Raw genomic sequence first — 13,576 nt, 5'->3', positions numbered from 1 at the left:
TCAGTCTATCCTTGTGCTAATGCCAGAATTTACACTGATCACCTTCCCAGACACCAGTCTCAGCAGTCAATAGCAGATGCTAATCATTTCATTTCAACCCAAACACGTACTCTCAGCATTAGGGGAAAAAATAAAGTACGTAAAAATATTTTTCTTCTCAAATTCCATTCCTAGTAGTACTGGCAGTGCTATATATGCTGCACAGGTATATATATATATATATATATATATATATACACACACACATATACACTATATATGTATACACTAAACTGCATTTTTAAAGCAGCATGTCTACCTATTAAATATAAAATAATTACAGGTCAAATCTCAGAGCATCCTCTGAGGTAATGAAGCTACTGAGAACGAATAACATGAAAACCAAGCAATTTCAATATTCCCTCCACCTCCTACCTACTTTTCACTTTGCTGACAGCCTTTTATTTTATGTATCTGTAATTCACCACTTAGCTAACAGTAAGGTCACATAAAAGCCTTCCAGCTGCAACAAAGTATTTTTTGGAAAAATACTCAATGACAATTGGGGAAATAGGAGAACAAGAGGTCCAAAAGATTAATAGCTATTATATTTCTAATGGTAACTGTGGACTTAGCCAGCCTCTGGTTCAGTTACTGTAAACCAGATTTTTTCTAAGAGGGAGAGGGAGAAGAAAAGTTATTTTGTGTTGTGCTTTTTTTTTTACTATTTGTACACACATACAAGGAAAAAAAAAAAAAAAAAGGATAGCTGTAGGGAATCATCAACTTATAATTGGCATTCTGAGTAGTGTAGCATCAGTTCAAAAGTTTCCCAACACAAATTTGAACCTACAGACTTCCCTTCCCCAAAGTCAACAGCACAAATGTATTCCAACTGAGCAACACAGACTCAGCCATAACAACTGAATCAAGCCATCAGCAGGGCAGGCAAGGGGAACACTTCTAGAATTCCTGAACCAACAATTCAGAGCATACGAGCCATCCGCAGAATGGTAACAACCGACTTTACTTTTCAAGGCTTTTAGCTGGAGCTGCCAAAGAAAAAAGCATAATAATTGGAGTTATGCAGAACACACAATACTTAGCCTCATAACATACAAATTTCAGCTGACAATGAAGTACGGCAAAAGAACATTTAAGGAGACGATCAGAAGGCTGATTTTTCAATTTTGCCATTGGGGCTATGAATTTAAATCTTAATTTTCATGATTAAAGTTACATTGAGGAATTCTTGACTATTTACCTTGTAGTTAAAAAGTGATCGATAATTATCACAAAGGGATCTATGGCTATGAGGAGCACATTAGTGATTACTATTGAAAAGCAGACTTGTATTTCAGTTGTTACTATGTTCTACAGTATTGTGTTTATTCCCATACATCTTTCACATTCTGTGGATTAGATCTCTACTGTTGAGGAGCTTGCAGTGTTTCAGAACAAAGGAGCATAGACTTGTATATGCTTCTTACACTTTCAATTCCATGACATAACACCTCAGAAATTTCTGCTTCTGTATTTAAGCTTCTCTTCTATCTTATCTACTCATCGTAAAGAATACAGCACACAGATAACAGAAGAATTAGTAATGGAATAAAGCACTTTCAACTCCTGCTACTATGCCCAGAAGTTTTGGTGGTAGTTAAGCAAGGATGCAACAAATTAAATCTAATGTCTTTAGTCTTCAGCTCTCCTGTTTTTCATTTGGGGCAGGGGAGAATATGAGGAAAAGTAAGACCATCCACAACTCTGAAATAAAAAGACATTCAGTTTTGGGTTACTGACTGAATATGGCATTTCAGATGCACACAAAAGGCTTTGGTAGGAGACTTAAACTCCCTTCGGGGACCAACAGCAGAACCACTGGCATAAACTGAGGACCACTGCAATTTAGTGAAGGAAATTGTGAAAATTAAAGTTGTTATGCAAGCACAACACAGTAACAAATGAACAGTGTTAAATATGCCAGTTTTCTTGACTTCTAAAATTGTTTGGCTAAAATCCTAAAAAAAATCAAGTGCTTACATAGTAGATAAATACCAGAGGAGATGTTCAGTTTAAAGACTTTACAATAGCACAAGGACTGCATTGTACCAAATTGGACTTGAGAAGCAGCCAAGATGAAATGGTATCATCTACATTTGCACTCAGTATATTCCAAATGACCACTAAGCTTGCTCCAATCAAAGCCGGGTGTAAGCAATCAACTTTATCATCAAATGTCATGCTCTATATTAAGCTGATTTGATCCCACTAGCAAGTTTAGAGAAGTGTCCCTGGTCTCAGAAAATGAGGAGGAAAACCCCCATATACGTTTTAGAAGAAAGAAGAAAAAAAACCTGGTGATTCTCTATTTGATGAGCAAACTTATCTTCCAAACTCAAAACCAAAAGCATTTTTCATCATGCTACAATAACACCATTCTATCCAAGACATTTAGTAAGAATGAAACAGCAATTTTTATTGTAGTTCAACAAACAAATGTAACTAATCATCCAAATTTTGAAGAAAAAATAATAAAATTTAGACAGCTAACCTTTCAAAGCCATATCACCAGCCTTTTTAGATGTTAAAAAAGCAATATGTCTCATTAGGAATTGTCTAGGACCAAAATATATCTTAGGAACAGAAGTATTTTTTTGTCCTTGCACAAGAGTATAAGCACTCTATCAAAAATATTAGTACAAAACTATTTAATAACAAATGAAACACACGTGCTGTCACAAAGATGTCTAGAAACTAGACAATTCATCCCACTCAAACACCAGTACTTCTTGCTCAAAGAAAGAATAAAGAAACAATTCCATATTTAAGGCTCAACCAAATATTGAGCATTGCAATGCTCCTCTCCTGAGCTGAATCAAGTACAGCAGTAGAACATCTTTCCATCTTCAAAAGGCATTACCCATAATGAATACATCCTCCTTACCATTCATGACACCATCCATCAAGTCAACTTGCAGGTCTGGAAGACTGAATTCAGATTACCTGTAACAGTAATTACCTGTCTTCTGATTTAGAAGATACTCTTGTTCAATTTGATAGCTACATCTGAAAGGTGCTAAAAAGAGATTTTTACTTATGTGCAAAGTTGGAATCATTTTTTCTGAAGAGCTACCAAGAAAAAGCTGGAAGGTGACTTGCAATACAATCACTTCCTGCTCCCTTCTGTCCATGAAATATACAAGAAGAAACAAGTGACAAGATAAATAAATGTGTGAGGCTGGACTTTGAAAGACTGAGGAGATCTATGCCAATACACCGCTACTGCAAATAGAAAGTAGAAGGTACTAAGACCTCTACAATTAAGGAAACTTTTCCAGTTTTGTCAGTACTATTTAAAACCACCGTTGAACTTGGAACCTGCAACTTAAGTCTAACTTTCCTGGAATTAAAAATAAGAATTACTTTCTGGAGAGCAAAAGAAGGGAGCAGGGGACACCCTAAACTATCAGAGGAAAGACAGAGAAGAGACAGATCTGCCAGACCAAAATGTAAGAAAAAAAAAAAAAAGGTAATATTTTCTGGTTTCTGTACCACATGCATACCAACTAAGCACTCTACTGAGGAGTTCCATCTTTGCCTTTAAATCTGTGTCCAACGACAAGACTCCTTGCCACAGGAGCACTAGTTTCTGTCCATACTTTTTTCCATAAGTCAGGACAAAATAACCAAAGGCAAAAAATGGGGAGGGGGTGCCCCACATCCTAATCTTTACAGTCATCATTGAGCTGTGGTTTCAAAAAGAGAAAGTGGATGTTCAGAAAAATCTTACTTCCAATGCCAAACAGCTGACCACACTCTTAATATCGTTTTTCTGGAAGCCAAAAGGCCTATTACGCCTCTTATTTTAAAATGGAGGATTTTTGTTCCTTGCTCTTCAGGAATCAAAAATACAACCTGTTTTTTCTTTCTATAGTAGCTAAACTGCCCCATGCACACACTTGGAAAAACTGATGACACAAGCTATGCTGTCATCTCTAATGGAACCACCAAAGCATTTCTAAAATAAACAGCTTTTAGAATACACATTGGTCTTGGTTAGGATAAATTATAATGTAATTTTGTTCTACTTTTTCCTAATTATTTTACAAAACACATATGTTTGCAGGTTCAATATTCTAAAATAGATCTCGTGGCATTCTGTGCTGGTTTCTCTTCTAAATACAGTAGCTTCTGAAATGTGTGACACACTTCTCTGCTGTTGATTAATACAAACCCAAAAGGGAGTGGATGTGGATGTGTGGGGAAACACAGAGGAATGACTTTTTAAAGGCTCCACAATTTTCCATAGCCCAAGGCACAGCTCTCTGCATGTTTTAAGAAAAACCTTTTACTGAAAAAAAAAAAAAAAAAGAAAAAGAAAGAAAGAAAAAGAAAAAAAGTAGTGCTTGGCAAGCCTTTTCAGCATACTGCACATACGACATATGACATGGGATGCAGCTTGTGCCTTCTTTTTGCTTTGGAACTACAGGGGAGTTCATTACAGAGGATTCTTCACATCTTCATAGTAATCACAGAAAAACACAGTGAGTTACTGAACAGTGTATCCCATCTCTGTTCCTGAGAGAAAGCATATGTCCAATTTCCAGAAAGCATCTTTTGGTAGGCAGCAGCTCTTGAAAGAGCACAGCACTGGAAAAAGAGTATTAGCTTATGAAATAAGTATATTTGCTTACATGTTTAAAATATGTTCAACTTAACACATCAACACTTCAGAAGAGTTAAATGTATACCAGTACAGAGGTGTATTAGAAAGACAGAAGATACACCAAAATTAAATTTTCTCACAAGGGCTTCAAAAACCATGCTCATCCCTTTGCATGTGAACAGAAGATGGAACATAGGGGTGGCAGAAGCAGAACCAAAAGATGCATAAACGCAGAAACACCGATTACAGTTTAAGAGACAGATCTTCTGCTGCTAGGGAACAGATAGAAAGGAGCTAATACTAAAAGGAAAAAAAAAATCACAAGAGAGTGGAAGCAACAGAACTGAAGTTGAGAGGTTTAAAAACATTCCATGTGCAAGGAAGTATTTCAGAGGGAATGCTAGTCCCACAACTACGATCATGAGCAGACCAAGAAAAAAGCAACAGATCATAACCAACCCCTGACAGGGAGACCCTACCTTAAAGGGTAAGGTCTTAGAACTAAAGAAAGGACAGAAATGGTCACTCACGCACTAGGCTGTAGCAGCATTGAAATTTTTCACCATAGTTTGAGCTAATAGCCTAGATAGTAGCTGCATGTTGCAAAGAACATGTTTTCCAGAACTGTCAAGAAGATAGGATCATTTAATTAGTGTATGCCATAAATCAAACCAAAGAAAGGAAACTACTTGCTGCTGCTGCAGAGACAGTGTCTTTGCAAAATGCATATGCTTTGAAGTACATTCTGTTAACATTATACTCCTTGAAACTTTCTGAGAGCAGCAAGCCCTGGGCACTCTTTGCAAGCCCAACTACAGATCCAAACATTCAGGACAAGACAGGTAAGTTTCAACAGTTTTCAGTCCTGAAAACTTCCAGTTTCTTTTTGCTCTAAGATTTTAGCCAAAAGCTACAAAACAAAGGGGTATATATATACAGCCAGTCAGGCAATGTTTTGAAGAACATCATTTGGAGATAGACAATCTTCCTCCTCAGATTATGGCTCTTGGGAGTTCGACCAGCAGCAGCAACTTCAGAAGAGCTCCTAGTACTCAAGGTTATAGGATTGCTAGCCTGAAACAAGTTCAGGAGCTGTGTTGACTAGAAGTTTAGAGGCAGTTTAAAAACACATTGTCTAATATATGTTAATTAATACTATTTTTAAATGCAACAGCATCTAGTATTAAAGATGGCAAAGGTAGCAACATTAAAAAAAATCTTGGATCTGTTTAGAGGATCCAGCTTCTAAAAAAAAGAAAGAGGAGGTATTGGTTCTTAAATCAAGAAGATATTTATTAAATGTCTGAATTACATTCTGCAACTTCACAGATTTCAGAGATAGAAGTAACCACAAGCTTAATGAAATGAGCCTTCAGATCATCTGGTCTGGATAAACAGGTATAATGATACAAGGACTGAACACAAAATTTGACCAGGGCATTCCTTACACAGCTGACTTCCTTCTTTAATTTATTAACTATTTCTTAGTTCAGCCTGCCACAGAAAATACTTAATAAAAGTGTATCACTCATGAAGACACACTTAGGCATGCACCACAACACTGTTACTGCCCTTTCTTCAAGTTCTGAGGCAACTTTTGTTATGCTGTCAATTACAAACGTTTTAAAAATGCATCAGTGCTTATAGTCTCAAAATCTCACTATGTTGATCTGCAAAATAGCTCTCCTCTGTTTCAAAAACTGCTTAGAAAGTGAATGGCCTGGCTTTCTGTCATGGATTAGATTCAGCAGTTGCTAAACTGAGGCCTTATAACCCACCCGTCCCAGGAAGCAGCACAGCAAACACTTCAGACATTCTCTCTTCCCCAACGGGAGATCCTTGTCTTCTACTGAACATCTCATGATTCGAGAAGTAGGGAAAAGTGGCAGGAAAACACCAAAAAGCTATGTCCTGCCTTTAAAGAAGTTTCCTTCATTTTCTTTAACTGGGAAAGGGAGTTGTGGCAGACAGAAGAGGAATTGCAAAAGGTCCACTACCAACAGCTGCTTCTAAAAAAGGAGCTCTGAGGAACTGCTCAGAATATGCTCAGATTTCTTCTGACAAAGCCTTCTCCCTTCGGAACTGCTGTGAGTATGGAGGAAGAAGCCAAAAGGCCTGGAAAGAGGCTCCATTCCTATTCCTCCTGAACTTTCCCTAAGGACTTTCCGAGCTTGGAGATGGAAAACTGGACTTTAAACATGAATGTGGGATCATGAACAGAGGAGGAATTGCCAATTCACCAAAAAAAAAGGATTATAAAGATGTGCTTGCCCTACTGTGATGGATGAAAAGTAGAAAACTCAACATGTTCTAGCTGAATGGAGTAGTGAGGCCCCCATGGGAGAGACTACAGCTCTGCCAATGGCCTTAAATCCAAATATTTGTCCTGGAAGTCCTCTCTCTGTCCTAATGGTTCATGGGAGCAACTGTAAAATTAACTTGTGGAATTCACTGAATACTAACTTAGAGGAACATTAGCTTATAAATTTCAGTGTACAATAAAAGGGAATAAAACTGTGAATAAAAGTTTTGCCTATAACCAAAACTCGCCTGGTTATTCAAAGAAAGATTTTCTGTGCCTAAAAGCAGCATTTGACAGCAAAAATGCTCAGCCAAGAGGAATAAACACATGTGGCATTCACTTTTTATTCAGTATAATATGAAGCCAGATGCTCTAGCTGATAGACAAGAAGGTAGGGAGGAATTAAGTCATATTTTTAACTTTAAAAGTAAGAACAGCTTAATTTCAGTCATTTGTGAGTCCAGCAGTGAGCATAACCTCTTGGAAGAAGAATAGTTTGTATTTCGGCTCAGCCAAATAGTGCTATAACAGCTGCTTAGAAATGGGCGCTGTGCACTTTGTTAGCTGTGGCGCAAGGGACCCAAATCTTTACAACAGAGTACTGGCTCTGTTGCAAATACCGCGGCTATGTACATTCATTTAAGCAATCCTAGTGGTATGTACTTCAGTGAGAGCTGAAGCACAGCTCCACATTTTCAATGAATTGCTGACAAAATATTTTTTCTACAGTCCAGCCAGAGAGGCGTCCAAACCTTAGCTTTGACTTAATAATGAATTATTTCAAACCAGAAAGATCATATGCAATGACAAAACCGGACACCAAAGCAAGAGCAGCAATACTACAGAGTCCAAACTTATTCTAAACATATACTCAAAGCAACAATAACTATGTCTGTCCTTCACACACACGTTGCTTTCTTACCTCCTCCTCTGCACCAAGCAGACCAAAAATATTACATATATAAATATCATAATTTCTTTCAGGATGGAAATAACAGAGTATTAGAAGAACAAATGATGTGATGATCAAGAAACACATAGGAACAGGTACAAGATGAATCACAAAAAGGCTCTAGAGCTACAGAGAAAAATCAGCTTCTTTCTAGTAAGGAATTATCCTTTTCACTTTCAAAGTAATGCTGTTTGAATACCTATTCAATGCTTGTTAGTGCATTGTTGCAATAACTTTTTTGTTTAGATTTTGCACTTGTGAATGCACTTTACCTATGTTGACTTGAAAACAGTGCCAACATTATTAAAAGATTTCCATTTATAATTCAGTTCAAGATGATGTTATAAAATGCCAAGAAACTTATACTACAAACGCATTAGTTTTTCTTTCAGTTGGGAAAACTGATAATAAGCTTTGAGACTTAACTAGACAACATTTAAGTACTAGGAAAAACCCCATTCGTACTATTTACTTAATGCCTGGAAGATATTAGATGCTGTTTTTTGTATATGCCCTGTACGAGGAACTCCGCATTCTGACAGCAATTAAGAGAGCAAACATTCTGCAACTGCCTTATGGCAGGACTAGGATTACTCTTTTCTACCCATCTCTTTTCCTTCAACACAGTCTTCTATCCTGTATAGAAGTTTGCCCCTTTTTAATTTCCAGATTTTTCTGAAAAGTGACCCTTTCCCGCCCACAAACATCCATAAAGGATGTAAGGCATTTTCACTGTAACATCAACAGAATGCACTTCAGACTAGAAAGATCAGGGAACTCGATACTTGGCATTTATTCTGATGATGTGTTTATTCTCCAATTACCTTCAAAATATAAATTTAACACCATGACAACATCTTCCAGCTTTCCCTGGCTTTCATATGTCAGTCAAAACAGATTTCAGCATATCTTCAATACACAGGGAAAATGAAGCATAATCAAGATAATGATCTGAAAAGCAATATTTCACATGTTTATATTGACAGATGCCACAACTAAAGACTCACTTTGTCACTTCTGAAATAGAAGTCTGATTGCCTGACCCTGAAACTTTGCTTTCTGAAAACTAGTTATGTCCCAAGCAAATTGACCTGGTTATATAAAAAGCCCAGCCACAAACAAATTTTGAAGTAATTCTTTTTCAGTACAAAAGCAAACTATTAGGTGACATTTACTTTTCATTCAATCATCTTAATTCTGTTTAGAGACTTTCTAAATAACTAGTAAAACCCCAACAATTCTTCCTAAATAAATTTTGAATTTAAACACGACCTTCAAAAGAATTCTACAAAAACATACAAACTATCCTTTTTTTCCCCATCATATAACAATTAAATGAATGTGTATCCTTGGTGATGCAGGGGAGAACTTTTCTCAAATGCATAACTGACAACAGTATTTACAGGAATGGCCATTAGCAAAACATATAAAAACTCAACGGAATAATACCAGTGATTAGGTGCTTTTAAAGTATGAGAATGAAATGTGCAAGATTCACAAACAAAACGCGTTCTGTGTTTTGGTATAAAAATGACAGCATGTTGCACTAGACAAAAGATGTTAAAAAATTAAAAAAAAAAAAAGAAAAACCCCTACACTTTAAGTAGTACTCACAAGCATTAGTCACAAAGGTCTTCCTAGCATGACCCAGTAATCAAACACTGTAAGACTATATTCTGCATTTACTTTATTTAAAAAATCTCCAAAAACCAGCACGCAAGTATAAATTAGTTTGCATTCTAGAAATCTGTTTCATTAAAAAAGACCATGATTTTAAGACTTGTTTATATCCTCAACAAAAATATAGTCTTATTTTAGCAGAAATCAAAACAGTCAGTGAATGCATAATGAAAATTATCTCTGCACCAAATTACTAACTTCTAAATAGACCTTAATTTATTACTTAGCAGTGTCACAAACTTAGACATTTTAATACAAAGATTTACATTAGAAAAACACTTAAAGGTATGTGTGAGGGGGAGCCAGGAACCTAACAATACATACGACCACTCAGTCTCCAACTGCTCTTTGTAGACTTTCAGGACATGGAGAGTCACAGTCAAGTTCCCCAGATCCAGGAGTTCTCTCACTTTCTCTGAATTAAGGCAGTTGAACAGGACCATACAACAATAGGTAACAATTTTCTGATCATCGTATGTCAGGCACGTCCTTCAAGAGAAAATAAGGAGTTAAGAGAGAATAAGTAAAAACTGAGTGAGGAAAAACAAGACTATCGGCATTCAGCTTGTTGAGTTCTTCTTTGCTGACTTTCAGAGAATCATGAGTTTGTCATTGCCTAAGAGGGACAGAAGTCAACTGCTTCTATCATCATAAGGTCTTTCTACACCCAGTGCTGACATGTGGACTCCAAGAAACACACACAGAATGAGTATCAAACCGAATGAATGTGCCTTTGTTACTAGCTCAGTACGAAAAATGGTGCCAAACACATAAGACTTTCATGCGTCTGCACAAAATTGTTTATGCAATATGTCATTACACACAAGTCATCAAACCTCGAGGAAGATAGTCTGGTGAGCTTAGGTGGCGGGCAAAAGGATCGGAAGACACAAAGATTGAGTCACTTTTGCAGATTGCATCTGATCCACAAATACTGACAGGTCTGCACAGCAGCAAAGTGAATAAGGGACAAGGTGTGTTCTTGGAAATCAGTATAAATACTTGAAAATATCTCTGAAATAAAGCTTATGTTTAAAGTTCAACATTTGACACAGAGTTTTCTTCCAGTTTCTGTTATATGAAACCAATTTACTGTCAGCTTAGAACAAACGCGTTTTTAAAGGTCCTGACTAACAAAAAAAACATCTACAGGATATGGTCTCAACCGTCCCATTCTCCCCAAAGTTATTTTTCAAACCTTCATGGTGCTAGTAGAGGCACAACTACCATGTACAAAAGATTTGAATAAAACCACAGAAATTACATTATTAAAAAAACCCTCATCCATGCTTACAAGAAGAGATCTGGGAAAGCACACTTCCAAATGCTATTCTGGGAATCTCCGTTTCCTGCAGCAACGTTTCCAAGAAACTGGAGGCTACAACGAAGAGCTGAAAAAGAAAAAAAAACCCAGAAAATATATTAATAGGAATTCAAAGAAACACTAATAAATTTCATATATAAGACAAACTGTTCAACATTACAGCTATACGCTACAGAATCCATCTCAAGCTTTGAGTGCAGTATTTCACTGCTACTGTACACAAAAATTTGCATTTTCTCTTCTAATATAAATAATTTTATAAAGTCATCTAGAATGATACCCACAACAAATCACTTTTTTTTCCTCAGTTACACTTATATGAATATCGAACAGGTTATCAGTGATTAATAAGAACTCATCAACTCTGCCAAGGTTTAAGATGGGTTCAAATCAATGAAAGGCTGGAGCTACCTACAATTAGCACAACCTGAAGCAGCCCCACACTGAACAACCACATGGCATTGGCCACTTTGCCTCTTCCAGATCTGAGGTGGCTTCCTTCCTTGGATTATACTAATGTAAACAGGCCGCCTGTCATCACCTCAACTCTGCAGAAGCAGCTCTGCCTGCTACCAAGAGAGCTCCCCAGGCACCCTCACTAGGCTGGCCAGAGACAGCTCGAAAATTTTGTTGCAAGAGAACTGAATCTGTTCCTTGCCACCCACATTAAATTTGATTTAGCTGGACAATCATTATATACTATGACGATGTGCTCAATACATTCTGATTTCTATCCCAGAAAAATTAAAGCCAGTACTCCAAGTAACTTGGTCTCCAATTTTAATGCTGAATTTAATATGGCAGATTTCTACTATAACTACAAAGGCTTTATTCCAGCCTCCTCTCAATATAGACTTAAAATAAGGGAAGACGATATTTCGTCATACAGGTTAATTTCCTAGAGCCCACAAAAAGATACAAATTAATGACAAACAAATGCATGAACCCACACACCTTACAAAATTAGAACACTTTTTCTGGCACAATTGACAGCACTCAATAGTCCAGCACTTATTAATAGGTTGGCAAAGAAAGTTAAAATTAAACTAACAGATAGTACAACAGCTGCCTATTACAAATGGAGGTGGCTGATATTGCCAGGTTCTGAAAATACAAAATTAGGTCTCTTTGAAAGGTGCTGTGCCAGCTGGCAGACAGATTTCCTACAGAGCTCTGTGCATACATCCTCTTGGGAACAATAAGAAAGCAAATCTAAAACAAGGTCACTTGGGCTCAGGGAACAGTAAGTTTTTTTTCCATATACATTTTTTAAGTCCAAAATATATATATGTCCTCTCTACACTGCATTTTGAATAATCTTCTCCTTTATGCTTCAGTTCCTAAGATCTGTTTTCTTTCCCTGCACACCTGCACTTTTTTATTGTTTTCTGCCCATCATTATCCTTCTGCTTCTCCCGTCTATCTGGTTCCCACCCTGCTGACACAGAATTTTTCTGAAGGACAGCAAGCATGGGCATGCTACTTTTCTAGCAGATATTTCATGGAAACACTTCCCTGCTAGGAAAAAAAAAAAAGGGGGAGAGTAAATCCTAGGAACAGGATATTATTTCTCTTGGTGAACTCCCTACCTGCTATGAGAAAGATCTCTCAAAGAGACAAAGTTCGTTGATTATACTCCGATCTTTATTTGAAATTTGCTTGACCCTTTTCAGCTATCAATTACACTTAGGTTGTTTAAGCTATGAAAAAAATACTACACATTTGCAGCACAAAAATAAATATCTACAAGTTCTCCATTAATCACACACTGGGGTCTTAATACTTGTGGAAGCAATCAACACTATACTTGTCTGGTTGTGATGTCTTGAACAAGTATGATGGATCCAGGAAAAGGTTACGATTTTGTGGATGTACCATGGAAAAAAAAAAGTTTAATTTGTAAGTGCTTGTTTTTAACCACTAATGTTTAACATTTTTCATTTAATTAGAGGACATAAATCAATATATGGGCAAGAAGATAATCTACAAGACAGTAGCAACTGTATCTATTCACAACTAAGCAGAAAAAGAGGATGTCTTGATAATACAACATTTCGCCATGCAAATAAACTCATGTGATGAATCTCAACAATTCAAAAGGAAGATGTGATCCTACAGACACCTGGGAACTGAGCTATGTCAGGAGTACAGATGACACACAAGACCTAGCTCACAATTTTCAATTTGTCCAACCAATTCATGTGCTCTGTCTTGAGTACAATACAACTGCTGCACCACTTCTGCAGTGCCTGAACTCCTTTTCCCTACCAAAAAAAATTTAATTTGTATTACAAAAAAACATAACTCATTTCAGAGTACTTAGTGTGATGCCAAATCAGTTACACATACCAAATACAGTTTGTGTACTGGAGCATGAATAATCATGTTTTGGCTTCTGTAATCACAGATCTACCTTTCAGAAGCCAGATCTGTTTGGAGCTGATGGGATTCACCTGACTAAATTGAACAACAAGCTGGTCACACTTACAGGGCAAGACCACACCTGGAGTACTGTGTCCAGCTCTAGGGTCCCCAGTACAAGGACATGGACCTGTTAGAGCTTTTGCCAGAGGATGCCATGAAGATGATCAGAGGGCTGGAACACCTCTCCTATGAAGACAGGCTGTGAGAGTTGGGGTTGTTCAGCCTGGAGAAGTTTCCAGGTAGACC

The 13,576-nt window shown here is 37.0% G+C and overlaps 1 protein-coding gene across 3 annotated transcripts in view; it reads right to left on the bottom strand.

Moving 5' to 3' along the window:
- Nucleotides 1-13,576, bottom strand: part of ATXN10 (ataxin 10) — a 103,255-nt gene that overhangs the window by 62,976 nt on the left and 26,703 nt on the right. For all 3 annotated transcript variants that reach the window (XM_021297335.2, XM_065033232.1, XM_021297337.2), the window contains exons 4-5: nucleotides 10,877-10,973; nucleotides 9,907-10,071 (exon numbers count right to left, since the gene is read on the bottom strand). In XM_021297335.2, the coding sequence (XP_021153010.2) occupies nucleotides 9,907-10,071; nucleotides 10,877-10,973 (262 nt within the window). The remainder of the gene's footprint in view (nucleotides 1-9,906; nucleotides 10,072-10,876; nucleotides 10,974-13,576) is intronic.

This window comes from Columba livia, chromosome 1 (genome assembly GCF_036013475.1).
Source record: "Columba livia isolate bColLiv1 breed racing homer chromosome 1, bColLiv1.pat.W.v2, whole genome shotgun sequence".
Taxonomy (NCBI): Eukaryota; Metazoa; Chordata; class Aves; order Columbiformes; family Columbidae; genus Columba; species Columba livia.
The sequence above is the reverse complement of the archived record's forward strand: the minus strand, read 5'-3'. Positions and strand labels throughout refer to the sequence as shown.